Genomic DNA, 24,285 nt, shown 5'->3' with positions numbered 1-24,285 from the left:
TCTTCTCCTCCTCTTTTTCTTCCCCTCCTCATCATGTCCTTCTTCTCCTTTTTTCTTCTTCTCCTTCTGTTCTTCTCCTTCTGTTCTTCTCCTTCTCCTTATCCTCTTCTTATCCTTCTTCTCTTCGTTTCCTTCTCCTCTACATCTTCTCCTCTCTCTTCACCTCATCTCCTACGTCTTCTTCTCCTCTTCTACTTATTCTTTTTCTTCTTCGTCTTCCTCTTCTTATTCTCCACTCATCTTCTCCTCCTTCCACTCATCTACTTCTCCTTCTCCACCTCTTCTTGATCTTCTTCTTCTCCCTTCTTCATTTTCATCTCCCTCATCCACTTCTTGTCCTCCACTTTTTCGTCTCCCTCTTCTCAAACTCTTCTTGTTTTTGTTCTTCTTTTCTTCTTCCTCTCCTTTCCTTGTTCTCCTTTTTCTCATCTTCTCCTTCCTCCTATCCTCCTGTTCTTGGTCTTGCTCTTCTCATGTCATCTCCTTCTTCTTCTTCTTCTTCTTCTTCTTCTTCTTCTTCTTCTTCTTCTTCTTCTTCTTCTTCTTCTTCTTCTCCCGTTTCTTCTTCTTCTTCTCCCGTTTTCTTCTTCTTCTCCCGTTTTCTTCTTCTTCTTCTAATCCTCCTTTCGTCTTCATCTTCTTTTCCTCCTCCTCCTTCTCATCTTCTCCTTCTGTTCTTGTCATGTTATTCTCCTGTATCTTTCATATTATCCTGTTGTCTTCTTCTTCTTATTCTTCTTCTCTTTCTTTTTCTTCTTCTCTTTCTTCTTCTTGTCTCTCTTCTTCTTCCCTTCTTAATTTTAAGCTTTCTCGCTTCCTATTGTCTGTTTATCCATTATTATTGTTCATATCGACTGTTTTATCTATTCCCATCCATTATTTATCTATTTATTCTTCATCATCTACGATTGTCACTTCAGTAGTAACCACAGGTTCACTATAGCTCTGATGCCTGTTTAGAAAACTAGCCAAATACACAGTGGGCGGCTGGCAAACCGTTTTGCCGTCACTTGTATTACTAGCCAATAGCCATAAAGCCAGGCCTACATTCGCATTTGCCCTCCTTCCTGCCCCCTCTGCCCTGTCTCTGGCCCCCCTTGCTCCTATCAGGCACTACCCACTCTCCCTCTGCACAGGGGCCCTGGGTGTACAGCTGTATACAGGTGTTGTCCTGCTGCCACAGGATGGTGCCTCGTTTCCTGCACACTTCCTGCACAACAGAGCCTGTTCCTGTTGGGTCCTGGGGGCTGTCTGCATTGCGTCCCTGTGCCGGACATCGCGTTGAGTCAGGGTTTTTCGTGTTGGCGCGGTAGGATGGGTAGAATGATCTGTTAAAAGAGAAAAATGTGGTTTATTTGGTGCTCCATCTTCTGGAAAATTTGGAGAATTGCAAAATAACGTTGATCAATTAAGAAATATATTATGGTTAATGAAATGCATTTTGTTCAGTTTAGAAACTAATCAGATTCGGTTTATTTATTCATGAAAGTTCAAATACCGGGTGTTTCAAAAAGAATTGCCCAATTTTAAACAGTTATATTTATTTTGAAGAATGGTGCACACAAACCTATTTTACATCAAATTACTCACAGAAGTATCAAGTTTATGATGATGTAGAATGGTTTGTGTGCACCATTTTTGAAATAAATATAACTGTTTAAAATTGGGTCATTCTTTTTGAAAACCCGGTATTATGCTGGCTTCTAACTAATCTTATATATAAAAGCGAAATGGCACTCACTCACTGACTGACTGACTGACTCACTCACTCCTCACTCACTCACTCGCATAACTAAAATCTAAACCGGACCAAAAAACGTTCAAATTTGGTAGGTATGTCAGTTGGCCCTTTAGAGGCGCACTAACAAATCTTTTGGCAATATTTTAACTTAAGGGTTGTTTTTAAGGTTTAAAGTTCGTCTTTTAGCATGTATATTCTTCTTCTCCCAATCTCTTAATTATAATTGAAATTTCCATATGTTACTATAGAATCTAGATAGAGTAACCTCTTCGAAACAGTTGTTAACTGGCAACTAAATTAATAATTTTGTCAGGTGGCATTAAGTTGAGTTGACTTTGTTAGGTTGCACCAAGTTAATGATTAAATGCATTTATCGCGGAAAATTGATTGCACTGCTACTTCAATCCTGGGAATATTAGATTACTAGCCGTCAGGCTCGCTTCGCTCGCCATATCCGTTTAGCCAGACGTTTAGTCTAGACCCCCAACTGGATCGTCCTAACATATGATAAAAATGCTCAAATGAAAAATGCAGGCGAGCGGAGCGAGCCTGCTGACCTCACCCTTGGGGGTCCAGGGGGCGGAGCCCCCTGGCTAGACGGATATGGCGAGCGAAGCGAGCCTGACGGCTAGTCTATACTATAATAAAGGAAAGAATTGGCTTATATTCATGTACGGGATAGGAAAATTATGTTTGACGCATAATCACGTCTTAAGTACTGGACTGATTAACTTGAAATTTTGTGTATAGATTCTTAATTAATCGAGGATGGCTATAAGCCTATTCTCAATTTTTCAAGATTTCATTACGTAAAGTTTTCAGTTTGTCATGATTCCAGTATTTTGTGTTTTTGCTAACTTCGATTGAGAGTGGTCATAGATAAAAAAATAGTGTTTTCAACGGTTTCATTTTCTATCTTCTTATTTTCTTTCCATCTAGATATCCTCTTCTTCCATATCTACACTATATACAGAGTTGGTGAAAAGTATGGAACAGCTGAATATTTCTTTAAAAAGGAAATTCGAAGATTGGGAATCCCCATGTTTTGCATATCATCACGTCTGAACTACTGGACTGATTAACTTGAAATTTTGATTATAGATTCTTAATTGACCGTGGATGGTTCTAGACTTATTTCAAACACATCAATATTTCAGTAGATCAAGTTTTCAGTTTGTCAAGTTATAAAATAGACTGTTTTTCCCGGGCTGACAAATAATTTTTGTATAGAAATACAAATAGAAATATTGAATATTTCTTTAAAAAGGAAAAAAATTATTTGAAATTATTAAATACAAATAGAAATATTCGCTCATAGAATTTCCATCTAGCTGTTTACCCTGTTGTCAATATTTGCAGTAGCAGAATTCTTCGGGGTGATTCACAGCATTTAATTGGGATTTTCGTTATAATAATAATTATAAAATAGACCCTTGTGGAACACGGGTTACCTGCTAGTGTATAAATAGATAATTTAAAAGTGATTGATACTAAAAATTAGGTACTAATTAATACTAAAAATTGAATACTTACTCAGGGTCATAGTTATTAGTAGGACATCCACACATTCCCCGATAGGATATGCCCTCTATGGATGTCTTGACCGACTCCTGGAAAAGCACCACCTGCGAGGGGGGGCACGGCCCCTGGCTCCCCACACGGTGACACCCTTTGCCCCCCGGGAAGTACAGTTTGCCAGGGGAGCACGGCACCTCTACACAGCCCACTGTTACATTGCCGTCATTCTGTCAACAAATAGAATAAACATAATTTGTATTGCCAAAAACATGTGAGATCTTCTAAGATAATCATAGAATATATATAAGGGTTGTGTGGCAGAGAGGACCTGGAGTCCTATCTCCGCCCTTAATAAAGGCAATTAATCAATCAATCTTCATAATATATAAATATTTCTCCCTGAACTTCTGGTAACAAAATTATTTATTTTATACAATGTGAAATGTGAAGGATTAAACTTAAACATATTATAGAAACATACTATAGTGAGGTCCACGTTAAAATGGTAGTGTTCGATTAGCAATGGTATTGCTATCCTTGTCTATCATTCAAAAAAGCGGATAACGCTATCTCTTTTTCGCTTTGCTCTGTTGCCGGATCGTCTTTTAACAATGTAGAAATTATAATTAACAAAATGTTTCATCTCAATTTTGAAAATTCATTATGAACTTGTTAAAAAAATTGCTTAATAAAATATAATTGATTATTTCAAACGGGAGTGAACCGTTAATGTTACATCAATAAACCTGTATCAGCTACCGTCTATAGAAGGCATTGACAAGACAGATGTTCTGCAACGTTTTTCTCCCATCTTTCTCCACTGCCATTATAACGTGGACCTCACTATAGTGAGCCAGCCACCTGGGCTAAAGAACTCTCTCATGAACTTCTCCAATCTGCAGTGTTAATTGAAGCCTATAGTCTCAGGCCAGGCGCACACCAGTTAGTCAAGACAAGACAAGACATGATCAGACACGTTCAGTCACAATACTTCACATAGTTGCTTATGACGCAACTCACACTGATTAGTCATTGCAGTGGACACGTCTTCATAAGCAACTATGTGAAGTATTGTGTCTGATCATGTCTTGTCTGTCTTGTCTTGACTAACTGGTGTGTGCCTAGCCTTAGTAATTTTTTTTCGTTAAGCTATGTGTCGCTGGTAGTCTCTCAAAGTGCCAATCTGTGTTTCATGGGCTCACTGAGCGATTGTCACATCCCACCCAGCCAAAACTGTAATAATAGACAGTATTCGACAGTAATCAGCTTGAATCAACAAAAAATCATAATGAAATTTGGAATATAGGTGTTGTGTATCAAGTTGAGATGATACTGTATCAAATTGTGTTGATACTGTATCATTTATGGTGAGCGAAAAGATAGCATGGTATAGGGCGTTTATGTTTCAAATGTCACTGTTAACTCAAGCCGATAGTCCTAGTAGTCCTTTTTCGAGAAGCTATATGTGACGCTGGTAGTCTCTCATACTGTGCCGTTCTTACACTATCATCCCAACAACACAGTAATAATAGACAGTAGTCGACAGTAATCGGCTTGAGTTAACAGAAATTATCATGATATTTGGAACTTAATACAACCTATACCATGGGATATCTTCTTATGCTATCTTCACTCTATGCTTTATGCTTGATAGAATGAATCTTAAGTCTAATATAATGAATATTTGTAGTTAATTACCGTGTTGTTGACACTGTACATTTGGCCGGGTTGACAGGGTCCCCTTGTGTAGGGTCTATAGCAGATGCCATCCTCAGGCCACCTGACGTGACCTTCCTTGCAACGGCATTTGGCATAGGTAGGCTGGCCCAGACTGCTATTATTTGCTGCATGCGCTGTTGAGATCACAAACTGGTGACCCAAGGGACAGGGTCCTACTGTACCTGTTGACATACAAAAAGTGGGATTAGGGTGTGGACACATTGGTGATTTAGTTGCTGAGTGGTGTTAGGGTAGGTTGTGGACACATTGGTGATTAAGTTGCTGTTAACAGTGGGGTTAGGGTGTGGACACATTGGTGATTTAGTTGCTGTTAACATACAATAAGTGGAGTTTGGTTGTGGCTACATTGTCGAGTTAGTTCCTGTCAACATAAATATAGTAAGTGAGTTTAGGATGTGGACACATTGGTGATTCAGTTGCTGTTAACATAGAGTGGGGTTAGGGTGTGGACACATTGGTGATTTAGTTGCTGTTAACATAGAGTGGGGTTAGGGTGTGGACACATTGGTGATTCAGTTCATAATGACACTTGGTTAAGGTCGGTAGACCCAAAGTGTTATTGACTGCTGTCGAGATCACAAACTGGTGACCCAAGGGGCATGGGCTCACTGTACCTCTCAACATACAGAAAGTGGGATTAGGGTGTGGACACATTGGTGATTTAGTTGCTGTAATGACACTTGGTATAGGTCGGTAGACCCAAACTGTTATTGACTGCTGTCGAGATCACAAGCTGGTGACCCAAGGGGCAAGGGCCCACTGTACCTCTTAGCATACAGAAAGTGGGATTTAGGGTGTGGACACATTGGTGATACAGTTCATAATGACACTTGTTTAAGGTCGGTAGACCCAAAGTGTTATTGACTGCTGTTGAGATCACAAACTGGTGACCCAAGGGGCATGGGCTCACTGTACCTCTCAACATACAGAAAGTGGGATTAGGGTGTGGACACATTGGTGATTAGTTGCTGTAATTACACTTGGTATAGGTCGGTAGACCCAAACTGTTATTGACTGCTGTCGAGATCACAAACTGGTGACCCAAGGGTCAAGGGCCCACTGTACCTCTTAGCATACAGAAAGTGGGATTTAGGGTGTGGACACCTTGGTGATACAGTTCATAATGACACTTGTTTAAGGTCGGTAGACCCAAAGTGTTATTGACTGCTGTTGAGATCACAAACTGTGACCCAAGGGGCATGGGCTCACTGTACCTCTCACATACAGAAAGTGGGATTAGGGTGTGGACACATTGGTGATTAGTTGCTGTAATCACTTGGTATAGGTCGGTAGACCCAAACTGTTATTGATGCTGTCGAGATCACAAGCTGGTGACCCAAGGGGCAAGGGCCCACTGTACCTCTTAGCATACAGAAAGTGTGGGATTAGGGTGTGGACACATTGGTGATTTAGTTGCTGTAATGACACTTGGTTTAGGTCGGTAGACCCAAACTGTTATTGACTGCTGTCGAGATCACAAGCTGGTGACCCAAGGGGCAAGGGCCCACTGTACCTCTTAGCATACAGAAAGTGGGATTAGGGTGTGGACACATTGGTTATTTAGTTGCTGTAATTACACTTGGTATAGGTCGGTTGACCCAAACTGTTATTGACTGCTGTCGAGATCACAAGCTGGTGACCCAAGGGGCAAGGGCCCACTGTACCTCTTAGCATACAGAAAGTGGGATTAGGGTGTGGACACATTGGTGATTTAGTTGCTGTAATTACACTTGGTATAGGTCGGTAGACCCAAACTGTTATTGACTGCTGTCGAGATCACAAGCTGGTGACCCAAGGGGCAAGGGCCCACTGTACCTCTTAGCATACAGAAAGTGGGATTAAGGTGTAGACACATTGGTGATTTAGTTGCTGTAATTACACTTGGAACAGGTCGGTTGACCCAAACTGTTATTGACTGCTGTCGAGATCACAAACTGGTGACCCAAGGGGCAAGGGCCCACTGTACCTCTCAACATACAGAAAGTGGGATTAGGGTGTGGACACAATGGTGATTTAGTTTCTGGTAAGGCACTTGGTATAGGTCGGTGGACCCTAACTGTTATTGGCTGCAGTCAAGTTCACAAACTGGTGACCAAGGGGCAAGGTCCCACTGTGCCTTTTGATGAAGAGAAAGATTCAGAATTTAAATTAAAATTCAACTATAATCGTAGTGAGATTCATTCCTGATTAACATTGATTTGCTTCCATTGTTTGTCATTAGATAAAACAGATAAAATGTTTAATTATTATTCAACGAAAATCCTTAGTAAATGCTGTAATTCACCCCGAAGACTCCTGCTACTGCAGACATCGACTACAGGGCCTGTTTCATTAAAGTTACAAGTCCTGTAATACAGGAGAATCACCATTCCAATTACGTGCTCAATATAGCCTATAAAATCAGCTGTTCCTGTATTACAGGACTTCTAAATTTATGAAACAGGCCCAGGGTTAACAGCTAGATGGAAATCGATGAGAATACTATCCAAAAAAAAAAATAATAATAAATTTTTTGATAGTAGTTTCTCATCGAGTTTCCATCTAGCTGTTAACCCTGGTGCCTGTTTCATAAAAATTTAGAAGTCCTGTAATACAGGAACAGCTGATTTTATCGGCTATATTGAGCCTGTAATTGGAATGGTGATTCTCCTGTATTACAGGACTTGTAACTTTTATGAAACAGGCCCCTGTTGTCAATGTCTGCAGTAGCCGAAGTCCTTGGGGTGATTTACAGCATTTATTTAGGATTTTCGTTAAATAATAATTATATATTAATTAGTATTTGAATGAATGCATTCTCTATTTAATTCCATCTGTAAAGATAAAATGTTCTTTTATGACCTTGCAAAATTGGAAAAAGTAAATTTGTCGAGTTCAGAGCCAAATTTCAAACAGTTTGTTCTTGATCAGGGTAACAACATATTTATAATAATGGAAAAACTTCGCCATTTAATGAGCTTTGAATGAGTATGAACTTGTCTGTTGCAAGTTTTTTGTAGAAACTATTGTCTTCGTGGGACATTCTGTGTATTAACCTGTTTATGTGAAATTTTAGTGAAAAATGAATAACAAAAGCAATACATACCCAACTGATAGCACATGTTAGTCTCAGGATAGTATTGCTGTAGACCAGAGTGACATCCACATTTTCCGCCTGGCAGGAAGAGTGTGCCATGCTCTTGACAAGGGCCTGGGGTGTAGTGCTCGTGACATGTACCTACAACATCACCAACAAATCAAATCAAAATCAGAACAGTTTATTGTAAATCAAGAGAAACAATAGCGTAAGTAGATATCCCATGGTATAGGGAATTTATGTCGCAACTTTTACTGTTATCTCAAAACGATTACTGTCGATTTTTGTCAATTTTTGCTGTAATTACACTTGGTACAGGTCGGTAGACCCAAACTGTTATTGACTGCTGTCAAGATCACAAGCTGGTGACCCAAGGGGCAAGGGCCCACTGTACCTCTTAGCATACAGAAAGTGGGATTAAGGTGTAGACACATTGGTGATTTAGTTGCTGTAATTACACTTGGAACAGGTCGGTTGACCCAAACTGTTATTGACTGCTGTCGAGATCACAAACTGGTGACCCAAGGGGCAAGGGCCCACTGTACCTCTTAGCATACAGAAAGTGGGATCAGGGTGTGGACACATTGGTGATTTAGTTTCTGGTAAGACACTTGGTATAGGTCGGTGGACCCTAACTGTTATTGGCTGCAGTCAAGATCACAAACTGGTGACCCAAGGGGCAAGGTCCCACTGTGCCTGTTGATGAAGAGAAAGATTCAGAATTTAAATTAAAATTCAACTATAATCGTAGTGAGATTCATTCCTGATTAACATTGATTTGCTTCCATTGTTTGTCATTAGACAAAACAGATAAAATGATTAATTATTATCTAACGAAAATCCTTAGTAAATGCTGTAAATCACCCCGAAGACTCCTGCTACTGCAGACATCGACTACAGGGGCCTGTTTCATTAAAGTTACAAGTCCTGTAATACAGGAGAATCACCATTCCAATTACGTGCTCAATATAGCCTATAAAATCAGCTGTTCCTGTATTACAGGACTTCTAAATTTTTATGAAACAGGCCCCAGGGTTAACAGCTAGATGGAAATTCGATGAGAACTACTATCCAAAAAAAAAAATAATAATAAATTTTTTGATAGTTTTCTCATCGAGTTTCCATCTAGCTGTTAACCCTGGTGCCTGTTTCATAAAAATTTAGAAGTCCTGTAATACAAGAACAGCTGATTTTATCGGCTATATTGAGCCTGTAATTGGAATGGTGATTCTCCTGTATTACAGGACTTGTAACTTTTATGAAACAGGCCCCTGATGTCAATGTCTGCAGTAGCAGAAGTCTTCGGGGTGATTTACAGCATTTATTTAGGATTTTCGTTAAATAATAATTATATATTAATTAGTATTTGAATGAATGCATTCTCTATTTAATTCCATCTGTAAAGATAAAATGTTCTTTTATTGACCTTGCAAAATTGGAAAAAGTAAATTTGTCGAGTTCAGAGCCAAATTTCAAACAGTTTGTTCTTGATCAGGGTAACAACATATTTATAATAATGGAAAAACTTCGCCATTTAATGAGCTTTGAATGAGTATGAACTTGTATGTTGCAAGTTTTTTGTAGAAACTATTGTCTTCGTGGGACATTCTGTGTATTAACCTGTTTATGTGAAATTTTAGTGAAAAATGAATAACAAAAGCAATACATACCCAACTGATAGCACATGTTAGTCTCAGGATAGTATTGCTGTAGACCAGAGTGACATCCACATTTGCCGCCAGGCAGGAAGAGTGTGCCATGCTCTTGACAAGGGCCTGGGGTGTAGTGCTCGTGACATGTACCTACAACATCACCAACAAATCAACTCAAAATCAGAACAGTTTATTGTAAATCGAAGTTATATCATAGGGAAACAATAGCGTAAGTAGATATCCCATGGTATAGGGAATTTATGTCGCAACTTTTACTGTTATCTCAAAACGATTACTGTCGATTTTTGTCAATTTTTACTGTTTTGTTGGGGTGATAGTGTATGAACGGCACAATTTGAGAGACTACCAGCGTCACACAGCTGCATAGGAAAGAACTATGTGAACTATCGGCTTGGAATAACAGTAAAAGTTGTGACATAAACGCCTAATTTATGCTGCGCATTTACGGCGAAACGCGGTAATAGATTTTCATGAAATTTAACAGGCATGTTCCTTTTTTAATTGCGCGTCGACGTATATACGCAATTAAACGCGTTTAAACACTAACTATGATGATGATGAAGATTGTTCTCTTGATGGTGTTGATGATACTGATTATATTAATAAGGTTCCAGTTATATCATATAAGGATCCAGAGAGCTTCAAGAACTGGCGTTGTAAGTTCTAAGGAATTTTGGAAGGATAAATTGGTGAATACCTGTGTTCACGACGAGCGTTTTAAGAATCAGCTAGAAACAACTGTAGTTGGTCCTTATCATTCTCTAGTGGTACATGGTTACTGTTAATCAGTCATCAAATATTCTTTCAATTTCCTCACTGGTATTCTTCAAGAACTTCATAGAAGCAGCGGTAAGAACTATTGAACCTTATGGTGATTACTTGTATTTGTAAAATCCATGTATCTACCACTGAGCTAGAGCTGAGGTTTGAACCCAGTAATTTTGCGAGCCGGACGGCCTTAATTTTTTGTGAATTTATTCGCAAAAGAGGGAATTTAGAGACTGCTCTTATAAATATCAAGAACATCGTATCATCTGTAAAGGATTGCAAAGGTTTACCACTTTACATAATAGCTTCATAACGTGGGGCTCTATCATAAGAGATAACCCTCCAAGGTACACCATTTTACACAATGGCGTAAAGCAATTGTTGATGGTGGTGTTCTTGTCCTGATATCTATGCTATCGTTTCTCTATGGTTATATATATATATATATTGTCATTGAGCATTAGCCTGTTTTGCCTTTTCATATGAGTGTAATAATTGGAATTGAATAAATGGATGTCAAAACAATAATTAAGTTACTGAAATCAAAAATTCGAAAAAGTCTTTGATGCCAATTGAATATTGATATTGAATGAAAATTACTAAGAAATTGTCAAAAAACCACAGATTTATTGATACTTAGAAATACTGCTAAGTATAGTTTCTAAGTATCAATAAATCTGTGGTTTTTTGACAATTTCTTAGTCTTTTTCATTCAATATGAATAATTACCACAATATCAACTTCTCAACTACACAAAAAGTGAATATTGATAGATGATAAATCTGTTGAATCTAGTGGAACCTCGGTAATTGGGTACCTGCCTCAATAAAGACATAGATGACAGAAAAAGGAGATAGAGAAGAACATAAATAAGTGAAAAGGAGATAAGAAGGAGAGGCAGTTAAAAGGAGAAAAGTTAGACGAAGAAGAAGAGGGAGAGAAGAACTTTACTCTTGTTAGTTATAAATTGTCTAATGTAGAATTATTACTTAATAGATCATTATCTTCAATCTTGCTGAGCAGTATGATTGATTATTATTATTATTGTATGGCTTTGAATGGTGGGGAGACCCAAGGGTAGTTCCACCTCGCCGTATATAGTCCAAAGTTCCCTAATGGGAAACCGGACACTAAGGTTATAGTCAGCACAATACTTTAAATTTACAATTTTCACTTCGAAATAAAGGGCATTTTAATGTTAAAAAGTCCAAACATATTATACAAAACTGAAACAAAACACAAAACCACCAAGTCAAATTTAGAAAATTTAGAGAATGATTTTTTGATTCTATTGCATCTGATAGTATATGTGAACTTGAGTTTTGAATTACTATATATTCAAATGGCGTCCCAAAAGTACCGAAATTTTTAGTTACGTACCAGTGGCATCCCAGAAGTATCGAGCCATTCGGGAGCTGCGTTCACACTGGCACTCTCCCAGCTGACTGGTGTGGCCGCCATTACTGGCCGTCAGTGGGCCAGTGGCCGCCATTAGCTGGCCGTCAGGGCAGGGTCCACGTGAGAAGGGCGGGTAGCACTTGTTGTCACGTGGCCAGAACACGTGTGCTGGGTTGGAGCACTTCTCCGCTTCCAGGCAGACGCCCCAGCGTTGTTTTGAGGGCACCCTGTAACATTTGTTCAAGATTTATGATCAATGAGAACTTGTTTACAAAACAGACTATTCAAGTGATAACTTCTACAACAGTATAATAAAATTTAGATCTAATCTTTATTTTCCCCAAAACATAATTACAATGACAATGGTTATGAAAAGTAAAATACAATATAGAATGGAAAATGAAATACCATCAAATAGGATAAAATATGAATGAATATATTGAACGGGAAGTCCCTGCAATGTTGGGTAAAACCTGAGCGCAGATGCTGAGTGTTCAATGATTAACAATAATGCAAGAAAATAATCATGGGATTAGAGGCATAAGAGAAACAGAAGGCATGAGAGAGAAAGGAGCTGAGTAGAGGCATAAGGAAAAGAAAAAAATAGTTGAATTATAATATTGTACATTGAAAACATTATAATAAACTACATATGCTGCGTTTACACCAAAGTTATTAACAAAATGTTTATTTTTCCGTCCTTATAGATTCTATTAGATTGAACATAACTTATCATACACATGATGTGCATATGTGTTTGTCAAGTTCCGTTCAATCTAATAGGATAAAAGGACGGAAAAATAAGCATTTTGTTTGTAACATTGGTGTAAACGCAGCTTAACCAATCTGTAATATAATAAAGGAGAGAATTGGCTTATACATGTATAGAGGTGCGTACAGATATACGTGCCGCGAACATGAGCAATTCACTTTTAATCAGCTGATTATATCTGTATTTTTACAGAAACTGCATCAGAAAGCTTGGCATCAGCTGATTAAAAGTGAATTGCTCATGTTCGCGGCGCGTATATCTGTACGCACCTTTAGAAATTCACGAATGACGCATCATTCCCACGTCAAGTAACACACTATCAAGGTTCCACTGTAACGGGTTCATTCCTGATTAAACGAACAGCTGATCATTCTTTGCTGCTTAGGATACTCAGTATCTAATGAAAGGAACCAAGATAAAGGTATATTATGTATCATCAAACGTAAGGGTAGTACAAAATCTCTCAGAACGTACCCTAGAACAGTGTCAGATACGGGTGCAAAGTACTCGTTCTCCGCACAGGGTCCCCTGGAGTAGAGCAGATGACAGATGGCGTCCCGAGGACTCTGAGCGGTGCCAGGGGGACATCTGCATTCTGCTCCTGACTCCGCACTAGGTGTCAGCTCCATGCTTTCTGGACAAGGATATCCCTGCAAATCACATTAAATATCCACTCTAAATCAATATTATTACTCTTTTGATATTAATAGTATTATTTACTTCAATATTATACTTTAATATTCAATTTCATTGGACATCTGCACTTCTCCCTCCACTCAACACTTGCTGTCAACTCCATGCTTTCAGGACATGGATATCCCTGCAAAATGCATCAATATACTCTTCAATGTTGTTCTCCATCACGAACTGACAGTGTTTGTGGTTTTTGTAGCTTAAAATTTTTCAAGTTTTTCAATATTTTTCAATTCATATATGGATATTGTAGTGTAATACTTATTTTTTTATAAAACACTTCTTGAAATGGGCTGCTTTAAATTAATAAACAAAATAAAACTTGTAGAACCCCTTATTTATTAAAAAACTAAAACTTTTTTAACTAACTTTTTTAAAAACTTAAACTTAAACTAAAGGGTGCTACAAGTTTTATTTTGTTTTATTATTTTTTTATTTATACTTATAATTAACTCAAATTCCAAATTTCTATTGTTTATAAATATCTATATGGTAAATTTTGGTGATATATATAAGAAGTGCTACCATAACCTTATTCAGATCTGCTCATCAACTAACGAAATTTGGGGGAGAATAGTTTTGGATTAATTCTGTTCTTTCTCCTCAATCATTGTTCTGATTTTGTGTTGTGTAAATGAAATCTATATATAAAAGCGAAATGGCACTAATCACTGAATGACTGACTGACGACTCACTCACTCACTACTCACTCACTCACTCACTCACTCGCATAACTAAAAATCTACCGGACCAAAAACGTTCAAATTTGGTAGGTATGTTCAGTTGGCCCTTTAGAGGCGCACTAAGAAATCTTTTGGCAATATTTTAACTCTAAGGGTTGTTTTTAAGGGTTTAAAGTTCGTCTTTTAGCATGTATATTCTTCTTCTCCCAATCTCTTAATTATAATTGAAATTTCCATATCATATGTTACTATAGAACTATAATCTAGATAGAGTACCTCTTCGAAACAGTGTTAACTGGCAACTAAATTAATAATTTTGTCAGGTTGGCATTAAGTTGAGTTGACTTTGTTAGGTTGGCACCAAGTTGAAGATCTAAATGCATTTATCGCGGAAAAATTGATTGGGCACTACTTCAATCCTGGGAATATTATATACTAGCCGTCAGGCTCGCTTCGCTCGCCATATCCGTTTAGCCAGACGTTTAGTCTGGACCCGACTGGATGCTCAAATATGATAAAAATGCTCAAATAAAAATGCAGGCGAGCGAAGCGAGCCTGCTGATCTCATTCTTGGACGATCAGTCGGGGGTCCAGGGGGCGGAGCCCCCTGGTAGACGGATATGGCGAGCGAAGCGAGCCTGACGGCTAGTAAATAAATAAACTGCTTATTATTGAATCACTTTCTCGTCACAGTGAGTGAATAAATTTATTTATTGTGAAAATTTGACTGCTAGCCGTTCTTTTTAATAGCAAAAAAGTGATCAAATATACGCTTTGATTGAACGAGTGTAGCCAGTTCTAGATGATTACTAAAGCCTCGATTAGTTGTCCGTTTGTTTTTGCGTTAGTTGGTTTTTTTGTTTGATGTTTGTTTTCGATCGCTTCCATTAATCAAATTCAAATCTTCTTTATATACTCTTTGAATCATTGAACGAGCGAAGTGAATTCTTACTGATTACTAAAGCCTCGAGTCGTTATCCGTTTGTTTTTGTGTTAGTTGGTTTGTTTGTTGGACGTTTGCTTTCGATCGCTTCCATTAATCAACTTCAAATCTTCTATATATACTCTTTGAATCATTGAACGAGCGAAGTGAATTCTTACTGATGACTATAACCTCTTGTCTCGCTCGGCTAGGCCAGTAAATACTTTCTTTGGTCCGTTTGTGGTCTTGTTTGCTTTGGGTGCTATCAACAGACTATCTAATAAATTATAATTTCCATGTGATCTAATGGGACTATTACCACTCAGCACGGCCGAACGAGTATGAATAGTCCCATTAGAACATATAGGAATTATATTCTCACTGTACCTGACATGTTCACTGATACTGATATTTGGGAATCCAGCTCTAACTGTTCTCACCACCACATTTGGAATATTTGGGCGTGTCTTGTCTCGGCCAATGACTGTTGAGCTCAACCTTCATTGGTCAACAGATGATGGCCTATCGCAGGGTTTCACTCCTTCACTCCAACTTTATTCAATCTTGTACATCTATGTTAAACTTTACGTTCAATCTTGTTTAACCTACTTTAGCTACTTGTAACTATGTTTAATCATTTTTGTTTAACTTTGCACAAAACTCTACAGATATCTATTTCCAATACATTTCATATAGAGTACATAAAGGAAGATTCACCTTTTGGAAAATACGGTAGCATTTCTGATCGGGGGGCCAGTAGAGAAGTTGCCAACCCCCTGGTTCGGTGGCACAGGGGTTTTGGCCCGGATCGGCCCACGGTGGGGCAACCACTGCGCTCTCTAGGGTGGATACCAGAACCATCCAGATTCCCAGAACGTCTAGGGTTAATCTGCAACAAAAATATAACAAAACTATTATTACCGAATCAAATATATATCTACCCCCTTCTATAGTAGATAGCTGTGAATCAAGCCATACCGGTATATGGTATAATCCAAAGACCTTAAAGATGCATAGACCCACATGCAGCGCTAGTGTCGTACTGGAATTGAAATCCGCTATTGAGGGGGCAAACCCATAAGATTATTACATACCAATGTCACCAATGCCTTTGTGATCTATAGTATTACAAATATTATTATATAATATCTCGTGCTAAAATACCCCAATGGCGGCCTTCAATTTCAAGTAAGAGCTATCATTGGGAAGGCATAGGCATTGTGGGTCTATATCTCTTTAAGGTCTTTGGTATAATCAGTAAGAACATGACCTATTTTTTCGGACATATTATTTATCAAAATTTGGGAACAGAATAGTTTTTGGGTTATGCTGTGTTCTATCCCGATCATATTCTTATGATTTGTAATTGTATCAAAAAATAAATAAATAAATATCTTAATCTATATTATAATAAAGGAAAGAACTGGCTTATACACGTACGGGATACGAAATTCACGAATGACGCATCATCACGTCTCAACTACTCAACTGATTAACTTGAAATTTTTCATAAAGATTCTGAATTCACCGAGGATGGTGATAGGTCTATTTTCAATTATTAAAGATTTCAGTAGGTCAAGTTTTCAGTTTGTCAAGCTCTAATTAGACCCTTGCGGAGCACGGGTTACCTGCTAGTCTCACATAATATTAATTGTTGATACTTTTTCATAATGATCAAATATATCAAGAATATTATGGTCTATTCACTAAGAAAAATATGGTGTGATGGTTGAAAAATAATTCTCACGAAATCTCTTTTAATTCATTATATTTATTTTAGCGTATGAACGATTTGGCAACGTTGCAGAGCTATAGAAAAATAGAGCTAACTGCTTTGTCCAAATAATGTTCTTTTCATCTACCTATAATATTTAAGAAGAAGGAATCACGAAAGCTTTCAACCAAAAATAATTGTGAATTCTTTTTGTTAATTGAATTAATCATCTCTCAGATATCATCATCCAACATGTTATGTGGTGGTTAGTCATTGTAACTGCAGGATTCCCAAACAAAGAGATAATAGGTCTTAAATAAAATAGGTCTATTACATGAGAAAGTGCTATACTGAAACCCACTTGAAATTGTCAGAATTCAATGTAAATCGTATAATAGCTTCCCACATTCAACCAACGCTGCCAGTGTTGAGTTATAGAATCCCACTTCTTTATATAGGATAAGATACAAAGGCCGGCCAAAGATTCACCGTAAATTACGTAATATTCGTCCCCATTGCATTCGCGTTACGTAATTTTGTTTTTAATTAGTTTGGCGACAGGTGGTGATCTTGAAAGGCGTAACCCAGTTTACTTCTTCTTCTTCTTCTTCTTTTCTTCTTCTTCTTCTTCTTCTCTTCTTCTTTCTTCTTCTTCTTCTTCTTCTTCTTCTTCTTCTTCTTCTTTTCTTCTTTCTTCTTCTTCTTCTTCTTCTCTTCTTCTTTTTCTTCTTCTTCTTCTTCTTCTTCTTCTTCTTCTTCTCTCCTATCTTCTTCTTCTTCTTCTTCTTCTTCTTATCTTCTTCTTCTTCTTCTTCTTCTTCTTCTCTTCTTCTTTTCTTCTTCTTCTTCTTTATCTTCTTCTTCTTCGTCTTCTTCTTCTTCTTATTCTTCTTCTTCTTCTCTTCTTCTTCTTCTTCTTCTTTCCTCTCTTCTTTTCTTCTCTTCTCGTTCTTCTTCTTCTTCTTCTCTTCTCTTCTTCTTCTTCTTCTTCTTCTTCTTCTTCTTCTTCTTCTTCTTTTCTTCTTTTTTCTTCTCTTCTTCTTATTCTTCTCTTCTTCTTCTTCTTCTTCTTCTTCTTCTTCTTCTTCTTCGTCTTTCCTATCTTCTTCTCTTCTTCTTCTTCTTCTTCGTATTTTAGGAGAAAAAGGAACCATATATGAATCGTGCAGTTATTCAATGCAGTATCTAACTCTGTTACATGCAAATTTATTGGTAATTCGGTTACATAAGCGGGGAAAAGATAATGCTAAAACTCCTACGCCTCGTAGGACATAACCGGTTGGGAATAATTTGCTAGATGGAATGTTTGATGGGATGAATACCGAAAAACCTGATTGCAAATAAAACTTGAGACAATATTATTATTGAAGGATTGTCTCAATGAGGTAAATGGAATTGCTGTGGATTGATTCCGAATTTGTTGACTCAAAATGTGATTAACGGCAGATTAAAGATGAAAATAGAGGGATCTTGGAATACAGTGTAGAAAATTAGAAATGTAGGAAAGGAGTAACAGAAAAACAGTTAGAAATTGAGGGGAAATGAAAAAGTATTTCAAGGAATTGAATTTGGAAACTATTGAAAAAGTAGTGTTTTTTGAAATAAGAAAACTGTACTTAGGAATAATAATAATAATATATTTATTACCATTTGGTTTACAATAAACATTGGTCCTCGTCACAAGTATACAAAATAATACAAAATAATTAACAATACAAAAGTCTACAACAGCTAAAACACAATTACATCTAAAATTTACTTATTAAACAATATTACAAACTAGGTTTACACAGCCTAAACATACACAATAGTAACATATTTACATAGACTGTGAAATTTTATAAAATTCAGGTACCTGTAAAGTCCACCTCTTATAGGCCTTTCCTAACTCTATCTTATATTGGGTGGCATCTAGGTCTCTTACCATGACGGAAGGGCATTATAAAATCTGAGAGATTGGGCCCTGAAACTCTCAATAATGCGCTGGAAGAGCACCATTCGACACTATATTACTTGCCCTCTTGTATTGTATGTATGCCTATCAGAGTTGAGGCTAAATTTATCCAGGTTCTTTTGACATAACACAGACTTCCAGGAATACATAGAAGGAAGAGTCAAAATTTTATTCTCAATAAAAACATGGTCTACAATGATACGGGGCTTCATTGTTTAATATTCTAATGGCTCTCTTCTGTAGCAGGAAAAGTTTACCAGCCAAAGGACTATTTCCCACAAAATTTTACCATAGGCTAGGGACTGTGTATAATCGCAAAGTAAACTGTTTTCAAGACCTCTATTGTCACACTTCCAGCCACCTTTCTCAACATAAATGCAACTCTCCATAAAGGATGCCTAGACTTAATCTATACGTAGCTATGAGTTATAAGGTTCTTGTTTTTATTGAGATAACAAGGGAGAGACGAATGTTGATAAAGATCTATCTGTCTCATCACTATATACAGTTATCGTCCGAGATGGAAATTGGAACAGATGGTTCCCCTCACCTAAGACGTTGCCAATTCGTCAGGTTTATTATAATATAATTGACTAGCCGTCAGGCTCGCTTCGCTCGCCATATCCGTCTAGCCAGGGGGCACCGCCCCCTGGACCCCCGACTGGATCGTCCAAGAATGAGATCAGCAGGCTCGCTTCGCTCGCCTGCATTTTTCATTTGTAGGACGATCATATGTTAGGACGATCCAGTCGGGGGTCCAGACTAAACGTCTGGCTAAACGGATATGGCGAGCAAAGCGAGCCTGACGGCTAGTAATATAATATTCCCAGGAATAGCTCTGATTGAAGTAGCAGTGCTCAATCAATTTTTCCGCGATAAATGCCTTTCAATCTTCAACTTGGTGCCAACCTAACAAAGTCAACTCAACTTAATGCCAACCTGACAAAATTATTAATTTAGTTACCAGTTAACAACTGTTTCGAAGAGGTACTCTCTCTAGATTATAAATTATATTAACATATGGTATGGACATTTTTCAATTATAATTAAGAGAATAAGAAGAATATACATGCTAAAAGACGAACTTTAAACCCTTAAAAACCACCCTTAGAGTTAAAATATTGCCAAAAGATTTCTTAGTGCGCCTCTAAAGGGCCAACTGAACATATCTACCAAATTTGAACGTTTTTGGTCCGGTAGATTTTTAGTTCTGCGAGTGAGTGAGTCAGTCAGTCAGTCAGTCAGTCAGTGAGTGCTATTTCGATTTTATAGATTGCAATTCAAATAGCTGTGAACAACGCTGATCAACTATTATTTGACAACGTTGCACTTATCTGTTCCAATTTCCATCGGACTATTTTTGTGCAGTTGACTATGCACCTAATAGCAGAGCTTTGTCGGGGATCAAAATAAGGAACAATAATTACAGTCTAAATGACAATGATTTATTCAGTTTGTACTGTGGACGGTTTAATTGGAATATTACCATCATTAAAGGCTTGAAATTCTACAACCTTACAGGTCTAATAAAAGATGAAGATTTTAAATTTATTCAGTATCCCATGTCCTGAGTGTTTCTAAATAGAACGCAATTTATATGGTTAAGAACCCGTAAATTCCAACCATTTCAATTTCGAGAGCGCAAAAAATTTCATTCAATGTTAGAACAATTATCCTGGTGTGCTCAACGAACCAAGAATTAACTATAGTGAGGTCCACGTTATAAGGCAGTGGAGAAAGATAGGAGAACAGCGTAGCCGATTGTCTGCCTTGCCACTGCCTTCTATAGAGGTAACGTGGACCTCACTATAGTTTCTCTACTTTTCTATAGTGAGATGAATTTCGAACTGTCAGAATTCCTTATATAAATAAATTCAATGCATCCCATTACACAAATGTATCTATATATATAAAAGCGAAATAGCACTCACTCACTGACTGACTGACTGACTCACTCACTCACTCACTCACTCACTCACTCGCAGAACTAAAAATCTGCCGGACCAAAAACGTTCAAATTTGGTAGGTATGTTCAGTTGGCCCTTTAGAGGCGCACTAAGAAATCTTTTGGCAATATTTTAACTCTAAGGGTTGTTTTTAAGGGTTTAAAGTTCGTCTTTTAGCATGTATATTCTTCTTCTCCCAATCTCTTAATTATAATTGAAATTTCCATATCATATGTTACTATAGAACTATAATCTAGATAGAGTACCTCTTCGAAACAGTTGTTAACTGGCAACTAAATTGATAATTTTGTCAGGTTGGCATTAAGTTGAGTTGACTTTGTTAGGTTGGCACCAAGTTGAAGATTTAAATGCATTTATCGCGGAAAAATTGATACTTCAATCCTGGGAATATTATGCTACTAGCAGTCAGGCTCGCTTCGCTCGCCACATCCGTTTAGCCAGACGTTTAGTCTGAACCCCCGACTGGATTGTCCTAACATGATAAAAATGCAGGCGAGCGAAGCGAGCCTGCTAATCTCATTCTTGGACGATGCAGTCGGGGGACAAGGGGGCGGAGCCCCCTGGCTAGACGGATATGGCGAGCGAAGCGAGCCTGACGGCTAGTACTGTATATACAGTAAATCCCACTATACAGCCATTGTTTCCTTCCTCCTAATAATGTAGAAGGTTCTGGGTTCTTAATGATAGATGCCGGAAAGTGAAAGCCATCTTTTGATTAAAAATAGTCGGTTGTTGAGATAATTTATTATATTTCCTAGGATGCAATTAGTAGTTGGGTGGAAATCAGTTGAATTCGTGCTGTTTTCAATCAAAAAGTATGATTATTTGAGTTGTTTTGATTGTTTTCAATCGAAAGTATGGTTATTTGAGTTGAAATTATTTAGCCTATAGGTGCCGTAACTTAATTATTTTAGTAGTAACCATGATTTTGTTGAGGAAGTGAATAGAAATTGAAGACTAATTTTTGAAATTCTCTGGATTCAATGATTTTGTGGTAATCAGTTCTCTTTAAAATTTGTTTTTCTATAGTAAGGTTCACGTTATAATGACAGTGGAGGAAGATAGAAGAACAGCTTTGCCGATTCTCTAACTTGCCATTGCCCTCTATAGAGGATAGCTGATACCGGTTTATCTGTAAAAAGTATAGAGCTATCTACGTTTTCCGAATGATGGACAAGAATAGCAATACCATTGCTAATCAAACACTTGTCATTATAACGTGGACAACACTATAGACTTTTCCTTCTTCTTTTTGCTTTTCTCTTACGGTTTTTGTAGGATGATCAACATGTTTCTAGTTTTTCAATTATTGTGGACCTAATAGTTTTTTTCTGTTGTCATTACAATCAAATTCATACATAACAATTTGAAGACTAAGGAACAGTTCTGGAGATCAGAACTGAAGTGATGTTCACTATATAGGGTCAGCATCTAATCAAAATTGTTTTGCTTGTAAAATTATCATTGTTTGTCATTAGACAAAGCAGATTACGCTAGGTCTATTTATTTCCAACTCCAAATCCTTTGAAGCCTTTTCTTCTCTATGGTTATGGTGAAGTGCTTCATGTAGAAGTGTGATTTAATAATTGAAGTATTTTCTTGGAAAATAACACACTATTGCAACACCAATTATGTTAATATATACCAAGTCGGAATACCCTCTCAACATTTATTTTCACACAACATATTTCGAACTTTCAAGTGGGAATCTATTCTTCCTACAACTTCTCGTGTAACATTTCTCTATGTTCTGAAAACTCATCATGATTTTTGGGCAGGGAACCGATAATCTAATAAAATTGAAGGTAGAATTCTTCAGAAGGTAGAATTCTTCAAAAGGTAGAATACAGTATGGATGAAGCTCTACGATTGGTAACTAGCTGTCGACCAATGAAGGCTGAGTTCGACTGCTATTGGCCGAGACAAGACATGCCCAATTGCCCAAGTACTCCAAATATAGTCATGAGAACCGTTAAACAACAAATTAAAGTAAACTTCCTTACTAGTGAAACCAATTGGATAATATCTAATCAAAGCCACTAATCTATCGATCTATAATGATATAATAAGGAAAGAATAATTGGCTTATACAATACGGGATAGAAAATTCACGAATGACGCATTGTCACGTCTCAACTACTCAACTGATTGACCTAAAATTTCACATATAATGCCGGTTCACAAAAGCCGGTTAAATTTTAATCGTGATTAATTCCACAAGAACCAATAAGAGAAACCGTCTTTTCAAAAAAGCCTTCTCTGATTGGGTCTCGTAAAATTAATCACGGCTTTTGTGCAACCGGGCCATAGATTCTGAATTTACCGAGGATGGTTATAGGCCTATTATCAATTCTTCAAGATTCCATTAGGTCAAGTTCTCAGTTAGTCAAGGTTAATTGGACCCTTGCGGAGCATGGGTTACCTGCTAGTAGATAATAAATCAATTTCAGAACGTAGATAATAAATCAATTCCAGAGATGATGTAGCAATGAGATTAATTCAAATTTATATTACTCATAGTAATTGAATGGATGTATGAAATCATTATGATTTCAAGTTGAAATTGATTAGAAACTCAGATTTTATCTAGCATCTTTAAAATTGCAAATACTGTCTACTGTAATGAAATGGAAGTCTTCACATCGCTTATCACAATAATTATTGTCGAATTGACGTAGTTTGGCAATTAAAAATGTGTACATTCTTGGATTATGAAAGATATGTAAGCTGCTGTATTATTACTTTATTTCTCACCTGACAGAAAATACTTATTGACGTATCAGGAAATAAAAATCTAAGTATGTTTTTTCACAACGTTTAAACATCTTAGTGCCATTTTCAAATGAGAATCACCAAAAAGTAATATTGTATGTATCTTACATTTATTACCATTATAATTTCCACATGGAATTGACCATTACATTTAAACATGATAATTTCAACTATCTTGGTAATGATGTAACATATGATACAGATATTGATGTATACAATAAAATTTCAAAGTTTCAGAAAATATGTGGCCACTATACATAGAAACCTCAAAAATAAATCAAGACAAGAAACCAGAATAAAGTTCTATAATAACATTGCAGTTCCGACTCTCTATATGGAAGTGAGAATTGGATTCACACACGTAGAATGAACAGTCGAATTCAAGCTGCAGAAATGGTTTCTAAGGAGTGTATTTGGCTGCACTAGAGTTGATAGAATAAAACCTGATATAAGACAGGGTTTATGGTTGCTCCTCTACATGAAAGAATTATTCAAATAGACGCAACTGGTGCAGTCATTTGGATAGAAGCCACCTGGAAGAATTCCCGTTGTAGTCCAAAACTATAGACCTACAGGAAAAAGAGATGTAGGGAGACCAAGAAAGAGATGGGTACCGGAACAGGTTCATTAATAAAACTAATCCCTGAAGTGAAGATGATGATGATGAATTTCCACAGAGGAGTAATTGACGTGAGGTTTCTTTATACAGTAATTATTATTATATTCACAGTAGAGTAGTTTCTTGAAAGCCACGTGTTCCACACTGGAAGGAAACGTAATAAAAACGCCGCTAAAAACGAATTAATAAAAATGCCGCTAAAAACGAATAGCTAGAAAATTGACCATTTATAAGCAGCAGAAGGACGAGAAAGTTAGAAGATGATCAATTCACTC

At 37.2% G+C, this 24,285-nt stretch overlaps 1 protein-coding gene across 1 annotated transcript; it reads right to left on the bottom strand.

Annotated features, from left to right (window-relative positions):
- Positions 1-741: 741 nt before the first annotated feature.
- On the bottom strand, positions 742-15,746 carry LOC111060605 (the record flags this gene model as incomplete). The annotated part of the gene is given in 8 exon segments (XM_039443816.1): positions 742-1,023; positions 1,025-1,328; positions 3,275-3,486; positions 4,958-5,160; positions 9,746-9,877; positions 11,897-12,141; positions 13,161-13,336; positions 15,702-15,746. Coding segments are annotated over 8 exon segments (1,452 nt in total), but the record flags the coding sequence as incomplete, so codon positions are not given.
- Between the last annotated feature and the right edge of the window lie 8,539 nt (positions 15,747-24,285).

The sequence above is a fragment of the Nilaparvata lugens genome, unplaced genomic scaffold, assembly GCF_014356525.2.
Source record: "Nilaparvata lugens isolate BPH unplaced genomic scaffold, ASM1435652v1 scaffold1639, whole genome shotgun sequence".
In the NCBI taxonomy this organism is placed as follows: Eukaryota; Metazoa; Arthropoda; class Insecta; order Hemiptera; family Delphacidae; genus Nilaparvata; species Nilaparvata lugens.
Note: the sequence above shows the minus strand (reverse complement) of the source record. Positions and strands in the feature narration are given on the sequence as shown.